This window comes from Plutella xylostella, chromosome 30 (assembly GCF_932276165.1).
Source record: "Plutella xylostella chromosome 30, ilPluXylo3.1, whole genome shotgun sequence".
Taxonomy (NCBI): Eukaryota; Metazoa; Arthropoda; class Insecta; order Lepidoptera; family Plutellidae; genus Plutella; species Plutella xylostella.
Genome location: NC_064010.1, coordinates 3,708,145 through 3,731,671, shown reverse-complemented (window position 1 = coordinate 3,731,671; position 23,527 = coordinate 3,708,145). Strand labels below are relative to the sequence as shown.

Sequence of the window (23,527 nt, the reverse complement as noted above, 5' to 3'; positions counted from 1 at the left end):
TGTAGCGGTGTAAGCTGAGGCGCGGGCCTTTTCGGTGCTGGACAACTCACACCATTATATATATATATATATTTTTTAATTATTCTTAATGTTCTTTTGTTTGTTTGTTTTACTTTTAATTTTAATTTCGTTTTTTGTTTTATTTTTTGTGTACTTATGTTATTATTATTTTTTTGGTGAGTGGTGCTAGACACCGAATAAAGAATTTTTATCTATCTTTATCTTTAACTGAAAAACTCATGTTGTGACAGTTAAATGGTTTTTATCCTTATCTTTTGCAGTTACAAGTATAGCGGAGTTACTAGGCCATATTTGTATTTGTGACAGATGCACGTAAAAATATTTATCAAATGGAAATCAAAGTTAAAGTTACAACGCATTTCACTTATGACAAGTTTAGTGTGCTAAACCCCGTTATTCATAGAAAAGTTATAGAACGTTTTAGCTATTAAACTGTTTGGTCCCACTCTGTAAAAAGAACAAATTGTTCTTGGCTGAAAAAAAACCTAGAATGTTTCTATGAATAAGGGGGCTAGAGTGCGTGTCATTGCGTATGCATTTCTTTCATTTGAATTTCTAAACACGCTGACCATTATTTATTAATTCATAATTTCGCTGTTTACCATTGCATAAGCATATTGTACTAATAAATGCGAAAGTTTACTTCTTTTCGTCAAAACGGCTGAACCGATTTTAACAAAATTTGGTATTCAGTTAGCATTAACTAACTGTGGATTAACTTATAGGCTACTTTTTATCGCAGTATTCCCACGGAAAAACTTTTTAAGTCGAAGCTAAGCTCGCGGGAACAGGTAGTATACTTATAATTTCCTTCCCCCACAGATTCTCAATCTCCAACTCGGGCCTGCTCTTCTCGTCCTACGCTCGCTGGTCATCCATCGACATGTCTTCCACAAACTTCGAGGAGTTCATAGTGAAACACAACATGCACGAAAAAGAAGAGTTTAAAAGCATCAAGAGTTTGAACATCTTTTACCAGGCGGGGACGTCTAAGTTGGGCAATCCGGTGTTTTATTTCATTTCAAGGCGGTATAAGTGAGTATAATATATTATGACTGTGCAGGTATAATGGGAGGCATGTCGAGTGTAATATATGTCGTTGTGCATTTCATAACATGCATGAGAAAGAAGAGTTTAAAAGCATCAAGAGTCTCAAAATCAAAATCAAAATATATTTATTGTGACACATAGGTTTAGGCAGTTATTAACAAAGTCCTCTTAATTTTATTGCTACTATGGCCTGCCCTTGGGCGTACAAAGTTATATAATTATAAAATACCTAAATCATGCAATCTAATTAATAATGGTAAATCTAATGAATTAACGTATGCATAATAATTTCCTCCAGAAACGCCGATTTCTTCTTTCATAACCTCCAATCGACCTCCACAGAATCAACGAAACCAACGCTGATCTCCTCATCTACCACGTGATATTGACCCTGAAGCCGTTCTGCCACCAGCCCTTCGAGCTCATCGTGGACTTCACGCACACCAACTCAGACAATAGGTTCAGGTACTTGAGAGTAGGTTGTTTAGATAGTGATAGACATAGAGGCATTTACCCCACCGGTCATAGGTTCTTCGGACCACTGCCACTTCAGCTCTTCAACTTTAGGATTTAAGAGCTATGTTGGTTACTTGGGTTCTATTACATTGCGTGAGTAGATTATAATTCCGTAGATTTTAATAATCCATCACTCTCATAATTTTACCCGATGAGACAGAAGAAATTACTGGAGATAGCTAAACGCACGACCAACTGCATAGATCTTCTCTCTTTTCGGACCACAAGTAATCCGCTTCACCGTTCTAATACTAACTAAACTTTTTGAAATACAAATTATTGGCAGGGTTCACAGAATAATTTACGTGAACTACTACAAACCTACTCCCAGCACGCAGAATAGCCATCAACGATAAGTATATACGTAGTTTTAAAACGTGTTAATACTAATCTAAAAAAAACATACCAGGACGGACTTCCTGCAGAAGTGGTTCACGGTGCTACCCGAAGTGGCGTACAGCAACATCCAGGCGTGCTACATATACAACTGCAACGGCTGGGTCAGAGAGTATACCAAGTTCCACGAAGCTATACTGGCTCCTTTACGGGTAAGTATTATTTATTTTGGTGTAACATTCTTGAAAAATGTACAGGTTGGAAAAACTTGCAGTTACAAAACTACTTGAAAAAATAAACTCTTTATTTTGAAAGTTTGGCGATTAGAAATATCTTATTCAATACTAATCCCTTGAACCTCAACCGATGCCATGTCTATCGCTTTCATTTTCTATTTCGTCTAGGACACTTTCACTTTACTGAATTGCATAGCTGAATTTATAATCCCTGTATTTGACGAAAAAGACAAAATACCCCGGGATAAAACAAAAACTTAACCCAGAAGCTAACTTAACTTTATGCTCCCCCACAGGGCAACCGCAAGTTAATCTTCATAGACAACCACAGCCGCCTCGGCGACTACGTCGAGGCAGAACAACAGAAGCTGCCCGGAGCCACGCTGGCTCTTGAAGAGGATCTTAAAGTCTTCAACAATGCACTGAAACTGTCACATAAGGACACTAAAGTCGCTATCAAGGTAAGTGTAGATGGGGAATAATATAGGGCAAAGGATGACGCCTTGTGGTACACCGGTAAGATTAATTTGGGTAGGAGGTTTTAGATGTTAGTTGAAGAATGTCAGAGGTGTTCGGTAATGGTTTGGAACTTTCACCAACCTAATGTTATTGTGGATTGATGTTTAAACATATTATTATGTCAAGCACGCTAAAGAAGAAGGAAATTATTATCAGAAAACTACACCGGACCTTGTGTTGTCTTGTGGCATACCATTTAATAAATTTTGCCGATATAGAATGATTGAAATTCAATAAATATGAATATGCTATAAAATTGTTTAATTCATTACAGGTCGGCCCGACAGCGCTGCAAATAACGTCAGTAGAGAAGACCAAAGTGCTTGGCTTACAAGTTCTTCTGAACGATGTGTACTACGCTTCGGAGATTGATGAAGTTAGTATGACTTGTGCTAAGAAAGAAATAAAGTTAAAATGGCGAGCGGTTTACCAAATGCTATTTCCGGTTGCTTCTTACCATAATGTAATAGAGGAATGAAGATTACCATCGCACGCATAGGCATATGTCGCGTTACATTATGCCAAAAAATTTGGCTACTTTTATGCCTAAATTCTTACTGGAAAATCGTTTTAGAGCGAATCGCCCTTTTTTAAAAATAATTTAATAATATCTCTAATAATCTCAATCTCTCTTTCTCTCTCTCTCTCTCTCTCTCTCTCTATCTTCTCTATCTTCACAAATAACGCTAAATAAAACCAACCTTTTTACCATAACCTTAAATTTGTAACCTAAAACACTCTACAGTAACCCCTTTTCTTCCAGGTATGTCTAGTAGACGACAACCAATTCTCTCTCTCCATAATAAACGAAGCGACGCCACTGAGCTTCATCCACAACGACTGTGACAACATAGTGCAGAGCATTATACATATACGGAATAGATGGGAGCTGAGCCAGCCGGTAGGTAATGTAGGTATCACTTTATCAGTGATATACGTAAGATAAATCAAATTATCATCATCATAATCAGCCCGTATCTGCCCACTGCTGGTAATAAGCCTCTTCCCTTATTTATTTATCGTATGGCTTCACTGGTTACATAAAATACCTTCCCTATCACGCCATCTCTTCCGGTCCTGTGCGAGTCTAGTCCAGTGTCTACCGGCCACCTTAACAATGTCAAATCAAATGAATATATTTATTTGTAAACATGGGTGGTTACAATAAAGGTCTTGTACTAAATGCATATAATGTGCTCCATGCTTTGCGTATTATATAGTATACTAGCTGTTCCCGCGCGCTTCGCTTCGCCTTAAAAAGTTTTCCCGTGGGAACTCCGGGATAAAAAGTAGCCTATGTTCTTTCCCAGGGTCTAGACCGTATGTATACCAAATTTCATTCAAATCCGTTCAGTAGTTTTGGTGTGAAAGAGTAACAGACAGACAGACAGACAGACAGACAGACAGACACAGTTACTTTCGCATTTATAATATTAGTTAGGATTTTTAAATTTTATTCCTTTTTTTTGGAAAATAAATGTATTTTCTTTCTTTCTTTCATATTAGTAGGCACACCTATTTACAAGTAAAGATAAAGAAAGTATGCCTCAAACCTAGTGTGATATTGATGCCTAAAATCCCCTCGGACTTCTGGGTCTATTTTGAGTTAATATAGATTTCTCAAAAAAGGAGGATATTAAAATGAGGTTCTGATTCAAGTATGAAGAAATCTACAACTAGGATGTCACTCACTTATCAATACTGTCTAATACAAACGCTGCTTATTTAATTGTTTTATTGATCCGTTTTAACGACTTTAACATGGTACCCGTTATGGTCGTCGTATGGTCTCGTAAAACAAAAAATACAATAAAAAATGCGGATTTCACGCCTGTCATAGGATTTATGCTATACTTTACAATGTTCTCTATTGAAGTAATAAATCTGTACAACATCTATCCCCCAGGACACAGTGACAGTGCACCAGAAGATCCGTCCCAAAGACGTGCCTGGAACTCTGCTAAACATGGCTCTTCTAAACTTGGGCTCTTGCGATCCTAACCTGAGGACTGCGGCGTACAACCAGCTGTGCGCCCTGACGGCCACCTTCCATCTCAAGATTGAAGGGCAGTTATTGGAAACCGGAGGTTTGTATGAGACCATAATTATCATTATAAGCTTGTTAAATGCTAAGCAAATGATTATCTCAAGGAGCTGTGTTCTAGCCCTTCGTTTTTCGGCCACTACCATCCACCTTAAGACTGAACCTTACTATGTTGAACTGAACCTTGCTGTGCCCTTTCGAAACGTCCAATACTTTTCCCAAAACATCCATTCCCATAACACCAGTTCCTACAACACCCTTACTATGTTACGTTTGCTTTATGTACCCTTTTAGGAACGTCCAGTCGTCCAATCCGTTTCCCAAAACATCCATCCCCATAACACCAGTTTAATTTAATTAAAAGATGCTCCTAAACAAAATTTCTCAATAGTTGAGTAACAAAGGTTTTCCGCATAATAAATTCATCTATTTCGGAAAGTAAAAAAGATATACAAGTATACATACCATTACCAATAGCATAGCCTTATATCATTGCACTAACTGAGCTTTGAATACTAAAATGATTTTCTTTTTGCAGGCCTATGTATACCGTCCAATAACACAATCTTCATCAAGTCAGTCAGCGAAAAACTAGCTCACAACGAACCACACCTTACTTTGGAGTTCCTTGAGGAATGTATTCAGGTATGTATACTTCTTCTTGTTCTTCTTAAGCCGCGTACAGACCGGCCCAACGAACGCCAACGAACGGTTTTCGTTGACCTTCGTTGCTGCAATCTGCGCTGTATTATGTATGATAAATATCCATCGTTTGAATAACCGTTGGCGTTCGTTGGCCCGGTCTGTACGCAGCTTAAGCTTGTCGATGGTCGACAAACACTCGCTTATCTGTCAAAATAAATATGTCGCAGCGTTGGCAGACAAACGCCGCATCGATGTTGATTTGAGCGTGTAAACGCGTCGTAATCGAATCAGAAACGTCAAGGGATTTTCCTTGGGTAATGTCGATACAGCCCTGGCAACATTTTAAAAAGTAAGAGGTCACGTGACGTTTAAAAAGTGAACCGGCCATGCCGTCATTCTGGATTCTGAGCTTGGACGTGACACGGGAAACAGTGTGCTGTATCGAACTTGCCGCGTTTCTAAAAGTAATCCGTCTGCATCATCGCGATCTTGCATTGTTACATTAAGTGATGATTGTATTCTAAATTATCAAGATACGAACTACACGAAGAGCCTATTATTTCTGCCGGCACGATGAATCCATCGCCAGACGAGATGCCCGGCGACCCCTCCCCGTTAAATAAATATGTGGGGACATCTCACACACGGCCATCCGACCCCAAGCTAGGCAGAGCCTGTGTTATGGGTGTCGGTCTATCAGATCCATAAATATTGATGACAGATAAGCAACGCTACTAAAGGATGGCTTGTGACAGGATTGGCCAATTAGATTCGCATCTGGCCTCTACCTTTGCAGTCTGTCCTCAGTTTTCTATATCCTGTAAATAATGTAAATTATGGTTTTCAGGGATTCAGAGGATCTACGATAGAGCTGAAGCATTTATGTCTTGAATACATGACTCCTTGGCTCCCTAACCTTGTCAGGTGAGAATATTATGGAATTTGTGAAGTTCATTTAATTATTTTTTTACACCCTATACCATTTTTTCTTGTAACCCTTGCTGTCCTCCTGTTTCTAATATTCAACCCATAGCTAAAAATGATTTTACACTTAAATAAAGTTTGTGAGTATAAATGTTTGTTACTCTTTCACGGGAAATTGGCTGGACCAATTTTGCCGTGCAGGAAACTAGGCTACTTATGATGAATATTTCATCGTTTCCGTAGTTCATTACTACACGTTAACGTTGAACGCAAAAAAATGGCAGCACTGGAATTCCCAATGAAAAACTTTAAAACTAACCCAACAATAGTTACCAAATGAACGATCTCTTCCCACAGATTCTGCAAGCCCTCCGACGAATCCCGCCGGCAGAAGCAAGTGGCGCAGATCCTCGAGAAACTCATCACCCTGACCATAGAGGAGACGGAGATGTACCCGTCCGTACAGGCCAAGATCTGGGGCTCCATAGGACACGTGCCCGAGCTCATAGACTGCGTGCTGGACAGCTTCATACAGAGGAGCGTGGATTCGGGTATGTTTTTAATGTTAAAAAGGAGTTTATAAAAGCTGTAGAGTTAAATTTATTCAGAATTACGGGCTGAGCCACCACGTCCGATCGGTTTACTGTATTGGAGCTTATAGACTGCGTTATCGAGCTTTATAGAGAGGATCGTGGGTTCCAGTACGTATTATACATACACTCACGAGCAATGAAAAAGTTCCAGTGACAATGTCACCAAATTACTCCTAAACCGAAAGCACTAGCTTACTGACGCCGTCTGCTATTGTAATTTTTCGTTGCAAAATAACATATTTCCCTAGAGATGAAAAATACTATTTCCATCCCTCTTTGCAGGCAATTCTTACCTAAATTTTATAGCACGAATGAAACAATATATTCTTTCCTCAGGTCTTGGATCACCGATGGTAGAAATCATGGCAGATACAGCTGTGGCGTTAGCCTCCGCCAATGTCCAGCTCGTATCCAAGAAAGTCATCGGCCGAATGTGCAGGGTGAGACTTATGGCTTACAGTAGTGTCTTCATGCATTTATGTTCAATATTGTACTGTATATTTGTTAGTTAAAATTGTCCTTCTTTACTGTGGAACTTTTGGTTGTCTGCCGTGGAATAACGTTTTATGGGTTGCCGCTTTTTGAAGAAAAAAATATAGGCATGTTCGTGAGTCAGTATATCGTTCAATGAATAAATGATCAGTTTGACTTGGAAATAATGTATGATCTTTATGTATAAGTAATGGGAGTTATGGGTTGATAAGATCTTCTGTGAACTGAATCACATCACTTATTTTACGAAACGACATTTTGAAACTTCAATTCAGTGCAGATGATTAAAAGTTCCACTATTTATCTTCTTGTATCTAAATGTGTTTGTCCATTTTGTATATCATCTCATAAGTATTTAGATAAGCCGCGAAAATCAAGAAACTATGAAATAGTGTTTCGTATACATACGCAAACAAATATTTTTTGAATAGTTTCTTTATTTTCGTTGCTTATTTTGTAAAAATTGTTGAATGTGTAAAAAAGTAGAGACTGCAATTCTGTCCACAATACACACCCCACACTGATGTAAACTTAGTCGAGGTTGCTAATTCTTACAAAGGGGGCTGAAAAATGATGTGAGTGATGTCCTCTTCGTCGTATCCGACAACAGCGACTCTTGCTACACTCTGTTATGTGCTCTTATGTGGCTGGCAAGTCCGAACTTCGTCTTGAACACCCTGTCACACTGAGCACAGTAGAGCTGAAAAATGTAACGTATGTAAAGTAACTACTCTAAAGAAAACATCGTCAGGCAACCTTCACATCTAGATTTCAGATATGCCTTTTGTGTATTGATCAAATTCAACGGAAATAAAGATAGCTCTTTCTTAGGGGTTTGGTTAGAATATATAATAATTAAAAATTAAATCTTTATTTGGACACCAAATAAAAGTGACATACAAACTGGAATGAATGTAAAATGTGCTGTTTTAAATTCGATCTCATAAAGCTACCCTACCTCTTAGATGATTGTGAAAATAGTTTTATAGCAAAGAGTATAAATTTCCTCGCAGGCCCTATCCAAACTGCCCCATTACTCTCTGGGCCCCGTTACCCCAGCCACTGTGAGTTGTTTTTTATTTTTATTTTCTTTTTTGGTTCTACTTATGATGTATTGTTGATTTGATTCAGGACTACTACTTTACTGTTTCCATAAAAAGTATTGACCTTTTAACTATAATCAAGTGAAATATCTAAGTATACCAACACATCTAAAACCTGTTTTAATTTGGTGATAAGTTATTAAAAAACTCAATTAATAATAATAGTTTTTCCTTGTGGTTTTTCCGTAACATTACGTTAAAGAACGTAACTTTTTGAAATGTTAAAGCATGAAGTCAACAATATATCATAAAGCTTTGCTTTTGTTTAGTTTGCTTTACTTTTGCATTTTACCCACCAATAGATAAACTATCCAATAACACAAGTCTGTAATTTACACAAACTTCACAATAATTATCATCATCATACCTCTCTGTTATATTTGTTGTGAAACGCATGGCACTTCAGTTAAAAACGTATGGCTTAGAGTTAGATAATTAAATCCATAATCCAGGGACGTTTTGATAAACACAGTCTGATGCCCTCAAGCTTCGCTTCTCCTTAAAAAGTTCTACGCGGGAATCCCGGGATAAAAAGTAGCCAATGTGTTAATCCAGGGCTTAATTCGAACAAAATTTCTTGAAAATCTGACTAGATTTTATTCTAATTTTTACGTAAAAAAGTAACAAACATCCATACATACAAAGTTTCGTGTTTATAATATTAGAAGGGTTTTAGACAATGTATTACATAATGTATAATATTTCAGGTGGTAGATAAGACGTGTCACTCGCCCACAGCGGTTCTTGAACAACACATGATGTGGGATGATATCGCCATTTTAGCCAGATATTTGGTAAGTAGGAAGGTATATCACACTAACCAGAACTAACCATCCGTCAGTATTTGAAAGAATGAATAGGTGGTTTTTAAACTATCTGACTATCTACTTGTTGGACCGAATTGGGCTTTGTTAATTAATACTTTTTCTTACTACAGCTGATGTGCGTCTTCCACGTTAAAAACTTTGTTTTTTATATTTAACGAATTACATATTACAACATTTAGCCGCCAGCAACTCTTCCCACTCACCTTTTTACAATATAAGTGTAAAATGTGTCCATATAAATTTTCAATCGCCATTTTTTTCCAAAGCTGATTCTTTCTTTCAGCAAGTATTAGAAGCGAGGGACACAATAGAATTTATATTATTTCTGATTACCCAGTGTTCAAGCGGCAACCAGTTAAGTTACAATACGAGTGTAACAAATGTCGACACGAGTGTAACGAGTGTCGTTACAAATCCCCTCTTCCTCCACAGCTGATGCTCTCCTTCAACAACTGCCTGGACGTGGCTCGTCACCTACCGTACCTGTTCCACTCGGTGACATTCCTAGCGCACAATTGCGGTGCAGTTACAATACGAGTGTAACAAATGTCTCTACAAATTTCCTCTTCTCCACAGCTGATGCTTTCCTTCAACAACTGCCTCGACGTGGCCCGTCACCTGCCCTACTTGTTCCACTCGGTGACCTTCCTCGTATGCCCTAGCGCACTGTGTAGTTACAATACGAGTGTAACAAGTGTCTCTAAAAAATCCCTCTTTCTCCACAGCTCATGCTTTCCTTCAACAACTGCCTGGACGTGGCTCGTCACCTGCCGTACCTGTTCCACTCGGTGACGTTCCTGGTGTGTTCGGGCGCCCTGTGCATGCGCGCCGCTACGCACGGGCTGGTGGTCAATATTATACACTCGCTGTGTACGTGTTCTACGCCGAGTTTCTCAGGTATAGTCAGGTTCACGAATGCAGACCAAAGATATGTAAAATATATTTATACAGGCTGAGTCTTTCGTAGATGCACATCCGGAAGTATGTCAAAGAGCTCTTCATTCTGAACAAATTTTGCTATAATGACCTTGGGATATCACGAAAAAAATTACGTTGCTTCCCCATACCAAAATAGGTTGTTTGTGTTTCGCGAATATCACAAGATGGCGAGGATGCACCCTAGGAAAGACTCACCCTGTATACCCTCTTGATATAATATTAAAATGGCGGACAGACAGTATATTAAATGTCACGGTAATCGAAGGTCTGTCCATACTCGTAACGCCCGCAAACCAGTAACGACTAGACCCAGACAGACCTAGCTCTTTTCGTGACTATGATTTGTTACTATGGGCGATACTCTCGTCAATTCGTTTTGTAATGTAGCAGCTCGGCAGGGGCTGGTCTGGATCACCGGGGAGCGACCCCTGGGCGAATCGACCTGCCTGGCCTCCCCCGAGAGTAGGGGTTGGGTGCTATATTGTAATGTGATACTTACCCTTATGACTAACGTCCCTAGTGCTTAGGGCTGGTACCTACCTAATAACTCTCAATTAATATGTACCGGGAAGCGGCCTTAGACTAGCTCAGCTTGACGCCGGCCTCTGAAGGAGTGCCTGGTCGCCTGGGGGATCTACAATGACCGTGAAGCGGTCCTAGCTATCCTGATCTTGATCCTGAGGCCCCGGGAGGGAAATAACCTCGATAGGTGTACGGGGTGATAATTAATAACACCGATTAAATAGTGTAACACAATTGAGGCGGCACTGGACCCGCTTTATTTACAATCAAGTTAACTTATATATCTAGGGTACTTACAGCTTACGTACTTAATATTAACACACTACACAAATGCACAAATACTTATCACGATTATTGATATTTATATTGGTCGGGCCCTGAAGGGGCCTACGCGGAGGTTCCTATCTTAATAAGGGGAAGGATACAGGGTACAGGAGGTCGGGTGAATACCGGTGGTGCGTGTGGATTTGTTCCAGGGTTTGTGGAGTGTATTTGTGTCGACAAGAATGTGGCTGAAGGCCGGTGTGTGTTCGATGATTGTGTAGTTCGGTACTTACACGGATGCTTTAAACTAGGCAACCCAGGCATCCATGTACGTATCCGGGGAACCTCGGCCCACTAATTAGGCAGCCCACCGTGTCGGGTATAGTCCGGTATACGGATGCTTTAAACTAGGCACCCCAGGCATCCATATATCCAAGAAACCTCGATCCGTTGGGCAACCTACCTCGCGGGGAGACCGGTGTTGTGAGATTAGTGTGCGTGAATATATTACTTGAATAGATATGGGTGCGGGGAGGGATCTCGGGAACGGAATGATCACTCGTCGGAACAGGAGGTGGCCAATGGTGCTCTAGCGGCGGTCCGGCGGCTATTTATAGGCGGGTCGCCCCGCGCCCCTTGTATTCTCCGGAGTCGTCTGTGTGGTGCCCCGCCTCGTCTCGCACACGCCGGGCGCTCTTGTGGCTGCGGTGTGAGGGTAGGTGTGTTGGACGGTTGGTTTGTAACGGCTCGTTACAGTTTTATAACAAAAAATATATTTTGAGTCAGTCCACACGAGGCAGTAGACATACTAAACAGTACTAAAATTATTATTTCCTAAACATTCTCCAACATTTCCAGAGGAGACCCAGCGCGTCCTGCGCCTATCTCTTGACGAGTTCGCTCTGCCGAAGTTCTACCAGATGTTCGGCATCTCCAAGGTGAAGTCGGCCGCCGTCACCGCCTTCCGCAGCCCCTACAACAGACACGCCGCTGACTGGTGAGAGAGAAAGAGACGTAGATTAAAGACGTAAATAAAGTAGAACCTCTTTTAGTCCAAACGCAATTAGTTCAAGCGAAACACAAAGCCAGCGCTTACGACTGTAATCCCCATTGGTGTACATTAGCACTCAAATGACAGGTAGGGAGCCATACCATTTTTGGAATGACTACATTACACATTGGAAATCAGATTTCCTCACGAGGTTTTCCTTCACTGTAAGAGCGCGTGGTATAATTGTACCAACTGTATCATTAGTACACGTAGCCAGGATTTGAACTACGCCCCCGCGGCTCTAGACGGGTTCGCTCTGCCGAAGTTCTACCAGATGTTCGGCATCTCCAAGGTGAAGTCGGCCGCCGTCACCGCCTTCCGCAGCCCCTACAACAGACACGCTGCTGACTGGTGAGAGAGAAATATAGTATAGATAGTTAGATACATAGAAATGCAATAGAATCTCTTTAAGCCGAAACTCTATAATACAAGCTAAACGAAAAGCAACCGCTGGCTGCTCAAGACTGTAATCCCCGAAGGGGTTGTCAGAGGTGACTCGCAAGCGAGCCATCCGCTTTTCGCTGTACATTTGCAGTCACGTGAGATAGGTCAAGGGCTGTATTGCCGTTTTTGGAATGAGTACCTACAATGCGTTTAGGGTACACATTAGAAATCAGGTTTCCTCGCGAGGTTTTCCTTCACGGTGGTATAAGTGTACCAACAGATTTCATTAGCACATGCCAAGATTCGAACACTTGGTCTCTCGATTGAGAGCCGAGCTCTTATCACTACGCCCCCGCGGCTCTAGACGAGTTCGCTCTGCCGAAGTTCTACCAGATGTTCGGCATCTCCAAGGTGAAGTCGGCCGCCGTCACCGCCTTTAGAAGCCCGTACAACAGACACGCTGCTGACTGGTGAGAGATTATTACTATTTATACACACATAGGTACTGACTCGATACTTTAGAAGCCCTTTAAGACGAAACTCGGCAAGTCAAGGGCAAAATAGGCAACTGCTTCCTCACTTACAACTTAGTCACCGCTTTTAGTTGTATATTTGCACTCATGCGATAAGTTGAGAGCCGTATCGCCGTTTTCGGAATGAGTACAATACACATTAGAAATGGGGTTTCCTCTCGATGTTTTCCTTTACCGTAAGAGCGCGTGGCATAATTTTACCAACAGAATTCATTAGTAAATACCAAGCTTTGAACCTCGGCCTCTCGATTGAGAGCCGAGCTCTTATCCACTACGCCCCCGCGGCTCTAGACGAGTTCGCTCTGCCGAAGTTCTACCAGATGTTCGGCATCTCCAAGGTGAAGTCGGCCGCCGTCACCGCCTTTAGAAGTCCGTATAATAGACACGCTGCTGACTGGTGAGAAAGAAAGAAAGAAAAGAAACACAGTGTCTCTACAAGCTAAAAATCTCCTACAGTTTTCAGTCGAAAACACTATCCCCCGAATTCGGTCTTTCAGTTTACAAAATTGATTTTTTTATTTCCACTCAATTTTCCTTTTTTTCAACTAAGAAATTGGGCAACAGTTCCTTACCGTACCTTGGGTGTTAGGATTTTACCTTCTGTGGTTCCCAGACCGTCGTCGTCACCGCGACCGCGTCGACCGCGTCGTTAATCGTCATCGTCAACAACTATTAAATGTTGTATAAACTATTTTGAGTTTTTTTATTTGCATGTTGTTTTTTTGGATTTTAATTGAGTATAGTTACGAATGAATTAAAAGTATATAATTTATTAATTTGATCATGATACCCCGCACAGGCCTCGCGTCTACCCCGAGGCAGCGCTAGCAACATGCAACACCGACTCATCATCATCAGCCAGCTGCGGCGCGCCCGCGCCCTCCGACCGGGAGCGACTGCCGCTGCAGGTATATCTTCATCTTGATAGAATAGAATAGAATATATCTTTATTGAACACCACAAATTAAAACATACAAAGAGAACTTATAAACTAGGAACAATGAACAATAGGCGACCTTATCGCATAGGTGGTGTCTTACAGGTAACCTTAAACATAAAGAAATAAAAGTAAAGAAAATTTGAGGGCGGTGTACCTACTACCTAACTACTTATAATATAGCTAAATAAATCATACATACTATAGCTACATAAATACTAACATAAGTTACATATTCTAACTAATATACCTACATACCATTATTTACATACATACAAACATACATACATCCTATATATATTCCAGAAATACCTATATTCATACAACATCTCGAAAGTAGGTAAGTAACTATTGAGAAAGATAATGATTTTTAACATAACTTTTAAAAACCTGCAGTGATTTAGAGCTACGGATAGTTAGAGGCAGAGAGTTCCACAGCTTAATTGCTTGAACCGTAAAAGAGTCGGTATAAAATTTGGTCGAATGCGCAGGATATTCCAGTAGAAGTTGCTGAGATGAACGCATAGGCCTTCCCTGCGCATTCAAACGAATCTTGATCATCATAAGTCTGCCTTCATCATCACCATCATCTGTAAGAGCTCTTTATGAAAAGGCTGCCTATTGTTCATTGTTTCTTGTGTGTGCAATAAAGAGTATTTTATCTTTATCTTATCTTATTTTGATTGATTTATTCTATCATCATGATCCTATAATGGTTGACTCCAAAGAGTGCCACAACACTCTGTCCTCGGCTTTCTTCATCCAGCCGCCGGTGAAACAAGTGGTGTTTAAGGTCATCGATCTAGCGGTCAGATGGGCTTCACAAAAAGTATCACTGTAATACTTTATGATGCTGTCTAAAGTTGAGGAAAGTAAGTTAAGGGAAGCACTAAAAATTTACCTAAATAAATAATCGATATTCATGATAGTTTATATGTAGATCTGAATCATTAACATAATAAATATTGTTACCAGTCCCTGGAGATCATCACAGACGCTCTGCTCGAGATCATGGAGGCGTGCATGAAGGACATCCCGGACTGCGACTGGCTCAATACCTGGTTAGTATACTACTTTGTAACTACTATAGTGTACAGTATTTCAGTCAACATCTTTTGACTTACAATACCACTTTGCAGCATCCTGTAGTATCACACACACAGTAGAATTAAATACGTCATAAAACTTGTCAGAAATATCCGCCCGAAAATAAATAGGTAAATTATAAAAACCGCAAGGACAGCACGTGTATTGACTCAGATTGCCTACTAATATAATAAATGCGAAAATTTGTGATTATGGATGTTTGTTATTCGTTCACGTAAAAACTACCGAAGGGATTTTCATTAAATTTGGTATGTTGGATTAACATTTTTTTTGGGAAGGCACATGGTTTCCCGTAAAATCCGTTAAATCGAATAAAATATTTTTAAGAATTCATATTTTACATACATTATTTTGAATTACAGGACATCACTAGCAAAGAGTTTTGCTTTCTGCTTCAACCCGGCGCTGCAGCCGAGAGCTCTCATTGTGTTCGGATGTATAAGTAAGTTAATTGAACTTATTTTTTAAGTAAACCATATCCTGACATAAACATTATCTATTATGATTACTGCATTGAGAGTTACGTCTGTCACCCGTAAATATAATCAGGCGCTTATGTCGGGAAGTTTTTTACTTGAAATTCATCTATTGTATAAATGCATTTAAAATGCACGATTTTTTATATCCTCCAATATCCACCAATGTTTTCAGATATTTCTTACCTACTTTCAAAGCCAATCGTGCTTTTAAAAAGGGATAAGTAAATCTTTTTTTTATTCGTAAAAGAAAGACGTCTTTTCGGCCCTTGGGGAAAAATAATTCAAAACTTCAACCGTCTCTAATTCCCAGGTAAGAACATAACGGACGCGGACATGAAGCAACTGCTCCGCATTCTAGTGAAAGCGCTGGAGTCGTTCAACGACCTCGCTCTGCTAGAAGCACTGATAATGTGCCTCACCCGACTGCAGCCTCTTTTAAGACCTGTGAGTATATTCATAATAATATGTAAACACGGATAAGGGACCGGGTTCACGACCCGGACGTAACAATACATAAACAGTGCTTTTGTCTGGGGCAACAAAAACTTGGGCACTTACTTAATCTACTCAAATGAACGGCGCATTTACGTCTATTCATCGAAATAGGTCTCTAAAAAACAAGATAACACTATTCCCGAACCTCCTTCAGCTTTTACCAGAGCAAAATCATTCTAAAATGATTACAGAAAAATCGATTCGTTGTAATTGCAAGTATACGTGTATAGGCGCGAAATATGTAGCTCTATATACTCTTGAGCGTTAAGCATATAAGAAGGCAAGAGTCAGTATATTGGTGACACCATACCTCTTTAATTTCCAAAACGCAGATACGTGTAAAACATGCAACAAAAGATTTTACACACACTCCCCAAAACTACTCCCACACATTTCACACCAAACTTTTTCCTTGTTCGCAGGAATCCCCGATCCACAAGTCCTTATTCTGGGTATCGTTATCAGTGCTTCAGCTTCACGAGCCCGGGCTGTACGCGGCGGGGCTGGCGCTGATGGAGCAGAACCTGCACACGCTGGACTCGCAGGGGGCCTTCGATGCGCAGGTATTCATGACTGCGGGTTTCACATCGATGAGCTTATTTTTGAGCTATACCTAGATTAAAGAACCGGGATTCATTTTCTTTGTGTCACATTCCACTCGCGTCATTATTTTGGGTTTTACGACATTATTCCGGGTGTCACGTCGTTATTCCGTGTTTCCGGTAATTATTTTGGGAGTGGCGTCATTATTCCGAGTCTCGCATCATTATTTCGAGTCTCGCATAATTAATTGGGGGGTCAGGTCATTATTCTGGCGTTTACGTCATTATTCCGCATTTCGGGTTGTTATTCTGGGAGTCGTGTTATTCCGGGTGTCTTATCATTATTCTGGGTTTCGCTATGTAGTCCCGGGTGTCGTATCATTAACCCGGGTGTCGCATCGTTATTCCGGCTATCAGTCGTTATTCTGGGTGTCGCGTCCTTATTCTGGGTGTCTGTCGGTGCTGCAGCTGCACGAGCCCGGGCTGTACGCGGCGGGGCTGGCGCTGATGGAGCAGAACCTGCACACGCTGGACTCGCAGGGGGCCTTTGATGCGCAGGTATAGTTGCATTCACGAAAGATGACGACACAGTAAATGACGCGATGTGTTACATTGCACTCTCGTCATTATTCTGGGTTACGCATTCCACTCACGTCCTGGGTTTCGCTGGCTACTCGCGTCATTATTCCGGGTTTTACATCATTATTACGAGTGTCACTTCGTTATTTTGGGCAGTGGCGTCACTATTTCGGGTGTAACTTTATTATTAAGAGTGCCGCGTCATTATTACGGTCTACGGGTCGTTATTCTGGGTGTTACGTCATTATTCCAGGTTTCTGTTTCTCATTCCGGATGTAACGTGTCACGATTGCGGGTTTAGCGTTATAACTCTAGGAGTTATCACTGTCTCTTTTGACTACACGTGAGTTGCTCTGAGATTATACATCACACTAAAGATTAATTAAATAATTATAAAGTAATAATTATTTCATATTTAATTTTCAGACGCTGGAACAAGTGATGATGGAGACCCGAGAGCCACTCGAGTGGCATTTCAAACAACTGGACCACGCCGTCGGACTCAGGTAACAACCAATTACATTCTTAGTTTCTACAAACGTAGTGTTGGACGCCCTCCGGCTAGATAGGGTAACGACTACGAAATGTAGCTGATAATGATTGCACAACCATTACGTCCAGTAGTAGACTGCTAAAGACTGAAAAAGAAGAAGAATATAAATTCTTGTAATAAATACTCGGATCTTTTTCAAATCCATCTCAGCACGTTTCACACTCACCTAACCATTTCTCATTTCCTTCCAGTTTTCGGTCCAACTTCCACTTCGCGCTGGTAGGGCACCTCATCAAGGGCTACCGGCACCCGGTGGCGGCCACTGTCTCGCGCACTGGCCGAGTACTGGCCACTCTACTGTCTATAGCGGCTGGTGCGCAGGCTGACAAGTTTAGAGCTACGGTGGATACTGTGCCTTATCTTACAGGTAAGAATAAGATATTTAGCGGAATCTTTGATAATACTTAATTAATAAATAAGTTTTAAATCGGTGACCACGTGGAATATATCTTAAGACACTAATGCAGCATGTCAACAGGAAAAATGGTACCACGAGTAAAAAACAAACACAGACGATATTAACAAAAAAATCTTACATTTTAATTCAGGATTTCGACTATCTACATGCTTTGTTTAATCAAAATCGGGCCACCCTCTTCCCTATAAAGAATAAACAAACGCACTTATACACACTCCTGTTATAAATAAGTAACAAACTCTCCCACACACACACACACACACACACACACTCGGGCTACGGCTACTGCCCGCGCGCTGGCCACTCTAGTGTCCATCGCTGCCGGCGCCCAAGCTGACAAATTTAGAGCTACGTCGATACTGTCCCTTCGATCTTACAGGTAATTAGGGTGGTTTTTCAGACACAAATTATGTAAACCAATGAAGAAGTAACACACGAACCCACACATGATTTTGATAAAGTATAAACTACGTTTTAAAAATATAAACTATATTGTATTTTATGCCCATTTTTTATTAACGAGTTGCGTTACCTCATTCCTGCTCACACAATCATGAACCATCCTGTATAACCAGTACTTCTGCCCACAGCGCTGGTGTGTCAGAGCGAGGAGGTCCGCTCGCGCTGTCACGTGAAGCACTCGCTGCCAAAATGGCTGCCCGACAACTGTGACCACTACTGTCCCACCATCGACTATCAGCAGGTATGATCGGGTATTATTTCGGCGGTTCGTTTACCTACTGGCAATAAAAATTGCTGAGCCCGCGGCACGGATCCGTTATCGACTTCGATAGATTGCCTCAGCAATACGCGTTCTAATCTCTCAGCGCCGTATTAATCGCGAATCACGATCTAGTGACGTTTATTTACGTCGTTCTACGGAGGAAAAAGTTATTTTGTGCAAGAGTTTAAGGAGCAGTGCCAAGTATACTTGTGGATTTTCCTATGTTTCTTGCAGAAGTCAAATAGTGCATATTTTAATGATTTTAATGTAATTGAACAATTTGTTAATAAACGTTTTTTACTTTACTTTACTTTAATTCCAGTAAATGCTTACCGCTTTATCATCATCATCTGTACATTCTGCTTAATAGTACAGCCCGACAAAGCAATTTTTTTCAAATACCAATAACTACATAATTACACCCGTTATAAATTATTTATTTAACTTTTAACCACCTTCGATTCTAACGACCCTTATCTCCCCAGTCATCCATGCTGATCCAGCCGCCCGCCTCCTCACTAGCCTCGTGCCACGGCCGCCGGCAGAAATCCTGGGACGTGCTGGACCAGGCCGCCATCTCGTCCGCACACGGAGGTACTGTTGTCATAGCATTATGCTGAGTGGGGACGCTTTTGTAATGAACCTTGTGCCACGGCCGCCGACAGAAGTCCTGGGACGTGCTCGACCAGGCCGCCATCTCGTCCGCGCACGGAGGTACTTGTCATAGCATTATGCTGAGTGGGGACGCTTTTGTAATGATAGTCGTGCCACAGCCGCCGACAGAAGTTGTGGGACGTGCTGGACCAGGCCGCCATCTCCTCCGCGCACGGAGGTACTTGTCATTTGTCATAGCATTATGCTGAGTAGGGAAGTTTTTGTGATGATTGTAGTGCCACGGCCGCCGACAGAAGTCCTGGGACGTGCTGGACCAGGCCGCCATCTCCTCCGCGCACGGAGGTATTTGTCATAGCATTATGCTGAGTGGGGACGCTTTTGTGATGACACATACGAATGTTGTCCTTATATTGTTTTTGTCTTTATAACATATGCTTTATTTTTGTGATCGCGCACTATTGAATTTATGAATCTATAATTTCCACAAAATACCATTTTTTTGTTGTTTGAGACCTTATAAAGTTAAATTATTATTCATTAAACTGACAGTAAATATATAAATGCAGGTAAATCGCCCACAATGCAGTCGTCGAGCAGCGGCGGCCACAGCCCGCACCTCATGAACATGACACACCAGGTAATGTACAAACCCATTTGCGCATATTTCACACTCAAGTGAAAAACAAATTTTCTGATAGTTTTTAATACAAACTATCTACATATATAAAAACTTTGTATGAAGTCATAGATGGCGCTCTTAAATGTGTGAAATAATGTTGTAAAAGTGGTATATTTAGTAATATGAAAGACCTTGAGTAAAGTCTTATTCTGAACAACTTTTGACCAAGGATTGTTGGAAATTCACTTTCAGCTTAAGTTTCGCCTCACTATTACCATTTTTGCAAAATCTTATATACGACTTCTACTAGCGCTATCTATAACTTAAAACTATGAAACATAAGACTTTGAAACAGGTAATGTCAAAAACTCTCATTAGCTCGAATGATTCTGCCAAATTATGTTGTCAATGTTTAGTTCTGGAATGGCAATGATACTTATATCTTCTTTTCGATAAAATAAATTCATTTACGTGTGTATTTTGCAAAATGCATGAGTGAAGTAAGAAAAATATATTCAAATGTACAAAATTACGAAATCCATTGGCCTAATAAGTAAATTTAAAAAAGCTGCTGAATAATTGGTTTCTTTCTTGATCACACATAATAATTATTATTATATACATTGGTCTCTTGTATTTGTTAAGTATTAGTGCAGTATGTAGCTCCATATTACATTATATCTATGGTTTATTGTGTTGTATCTTCTTAGTTTTAATGACAGATGAGTTAAAATTGGCAACATATTTTAAATGATTCAAGTGTGTATGTAAAATATTAAGAATGTTCACTTGATGGCAAAAAAAAAACATTAAATAATTTGGTCCTGCACCTAGCTTTCTAGCTTTGTGTCTAAAATTGATCAATTGGGTTATGAGAGTGATGGAACAGAGAGTGCTTTCGTGTACTGCGTACTGTTATCTATTTTTGCACAGTTTACTGATCTCACAAACAATAACTCCTTTTTCAATAACAAAATAGCACCCTTACATTTACCCTTATATTTAAACATTGCGATAAGCCCCTTGATACATGGGCAAAGGGAATCTTTAGTTAAATTTTCCTCATCTGTCATTGAAGCGTCTCTACTCAATACTCAACTTTATCTTTCAGTACACTAGGTCCACGGTCTATCGTCCTCATCATTCTATATCACCTTGTGTTTTTTCACGCAACTGTTGTTGGACTTGGTTGACGATTAATCGTTTGTATGCATTATTTCCGTACACGTCCTACCCCTGGTATACCCTTGATTTTATGCTAATATTCGTTATCAAAAAATCTAAATTTATTCTTGCAAATTTTACACTCAACTTTGACGCACTTGGAAATATATTGTAACGAATATTGCATAAATGGTTTATGTTTTCTTTTTGTCTTTGTGTATTCTGGGGTAATGCTTGTGCACTGCTTTACGTTAATAGACGTCTGCTAGGATGCTTTTTAAGACACAACGTTCATTTTCTGTGCCAACTTCAAAAGATACGATTGCCCCTCCAAGGGTAATCTATTTATTTATTAATACACTTTTGCGATTGACTGATAAACACCTGGTTTACACCACTTTTGCACTACCTGTTACGTTATCTACGCTATAAATTGTCATATATTATTTACACTGATAATTATTACTATAAACATTATGATTGATCAATTTACGATGTAATCTACGACAAAACCATTTACTATTGCACAACATTATAAAAAAACACTTTTTTATTCTAAATCACATCTACGCCTCTAGTTATCAAATACTGGCTGATATAAACAATACAAAACCACTAAAACCAACAAATAACTAACAGCGTCGCTTTGCGAAAATAGTTCATAGATTTAAATAAATAAAATAAATTACAAGATTTTTCAATTGAAGTAAATGTAGGTTTCCCTTTGATTCGATTTGAATAGATTATATTATTATTATTATTATGTTTAGTATGTGGTAAGATTATGCATTTATGTATTCAAAATATATTCAAGTTTACACCTTATAGTCATTACATATAAAATGTTTGGTATTTTTTAATAGTCACGGTTTAGAATATTATATTTTATTTGAGAACAACATATTATCTTATACCATACATGATGCGATGAAACATAAAGACAATCTTTCATCGGTCAGGCGATTAATTAGAAAAATCGACACAATGCCCCAAATAGATAAAATTTACTAAATGCATTTTCTTACTATTATATTCCCCTAGTGTTCCTCCAGTAGTTATAAAACCTTAGCTGGCCCCACCCTAACCCTCCACTTTTATAAATATTTCTAAATGTTATTATATTATTGCTCTCCCCTTTTTACTAATACATATACCCTTTAATGTTTGGAAATCCCGGTGTGTTTTGTATATGTGTATATCCCAAATTCAAATTGGTAGCTTTCAAAAAATTACAAAATTAGAATAAAATTTATGTTATGATAAGATTTATTCAAAAAAAATAGGTAACTATTGAAATCAGGTAAGTTTAGCCGGAGTGAACACACTATAGTCAGCACTGTACAAACAATAAAATTAGACTCAAAATATAAATAACACCATCACAATATTTTATAAAAATATACATGCGCCTTTACAGCTACGAAGAGGTACACTGGACTGATTTTTTGCTTAGACAAATCTTACTTTTAGTGCTGTAGGTAACAACAAAAATTTTATTTCCAAATAAACCATGATTTTGCGGTACTCCCCGCTTAACGACTCATACTTAGCAAAAACGAAAGGTTATTTTCGCTAAAAGGTAAAAGATTTCAACTGCACTAAATGTAAAATGTGTTGCTATAAAATCAGCTTCATTGTACCGTTACGACTGTATTCCCCTATTGATCAGGGGTCACAACATAGCAATGCTACCACCACTTCACAGCGAATGTTTATACATAAACTGGCTACACAATAAGCGATTGTTCTGAATGTATAAACAAGGTATATTTCTCTATGCAGCTCTAACGAACACGGATGAACAATATCTACTAACTTGATTTGACAAAAAATAACTGCATAAATAACTGCTATGTTATCTATTTATTAATGCTTATTTCATTTGTGAATTAGAGGTCATACATCTAAAGTCTGAAAACCACGTCAGTAACGTATCTGGTACATACTTCACTGAGATATTACGTAATTCAAAAACCATCAAATCACACACGAGTGTAAAAAAACGTCAAAATGGATACGCAGACTATTCAGAACAATCGCTACACCACCGGCGTTTATACCGTGATCTAATGCCAACTATGTGTATAACAGGACAGCGAGGGCCGCGCGCACAGCATGCAGCATGGGTGCGCGGGACGAGCTGAGAACCAGGACTCCGATAGCGGGTTTGAGGTGAAATTTGAAAATTTTGTTGATTGTAACAAATCGCATTTAGGCGTAAGTCTGCCTTTGTTTACATACTCGTAATATTATTTCCCCTGTTCTGTACCTATTTTTAAGACTATTTTTGTTTGGT

The 23,527-nt window shown here is 39.7% G+C and overlaps 1 protein-coding gene across 1 annotated transcript in view; it reads left to right on the top strand.

Annotated features, from left to right (window-relative positions):
* LOC105382399 (neurofibromin) overlaps positions 1-23,527 on the top strand; it is a 64,418-nt gene that overhangs the window by 37,220 nt on the left and 3,671 nt on the right. Inside the window, exons 36-63 of the mRNA XM_048631901.1 lie at positions 844-1,056; positions 1,414-1,536; positions 1,997-2,135; positions 2,456-2,620; positions 2,953-3,054; positions 3,442-3,579; positions 4,585-4,765; positions 5,261-5,367; positions 6,215-6,291; positions 6,649-6,842; positions 7,221-7,324; positions 8,390-8,440; positions 9,187-9,273; positions 10,032-10,203; positions 11,890-12,030; positions 13,560-13,581; positions 13,862-13,907; positions 14,912-14,997; positions 15,406-15,485; positions 15,833-15,966; positions 16,440-16,580; positions 17,565-17,644; positions 17,883-18,058; positions 18,700-18,812; positions 19,319-19,427; positions 20,015-20,085; positions 21,490-21,567; positions 23,323-23,403. Coding sequence (XP_048487858.1) covers positions 844-1,056; positions 1,414-1,536; positions 1,997-2,135; positions 2,456-2,620; positions 2,953-3,054; positions 3,442-3,579; positions 4,585-4,765; positions 5,261-5,367; positions 6,215-6,291; positions 6,649-6,842; positions 7,221-7,324; positions 8,390-8,440; positions 9,187-9,273; positions 10,032-10,203; positions 11,890-12,030; positions 13,560-13,581; positions 13,862-13,907; positions 14,912-14,997; positions 15,406-15,485; positions 15,833-15,966; positions 16,440-16,580; positions 17,565-17,644; positions 17,883-18,058; positions 18,700-18,812; positions 19,319-19,427; positions 20,015-20,085; positions 21,490-21,567; positions 23,323-23,403 — 3,211 coding nt within the window. The remainder of the gene's footprint in view (positions 1-843; positions 1,057-1,413; positions 1,537-1,996; positions 2,136-2,455; positions 2,621-2,952; positions 3,055-3,441; positions 3,580-4,584; positions 4,766-5,260; positions 5,368-6,214; positions 6,292-6,648; positions 6,843-7,220; positions 7,325-8,389; positions 8,441-9,186; positions 9,274-10,031; positions 10,204-11,889; positions 12,031-13,559; positions 13,582-13,861; positions 13,908-14,911; positions 14,998-15,405; positions 15,486-15,832; positions 15,967-16,439; positions 16,581-17,564; positions 17,645-17,882; positions 18,059-18,699; positions 18,813-19,318; positions 19,428-20,014; positions 20,086-21,489; positions 21,568-23,322; positions 23,404-23,527) is intronic.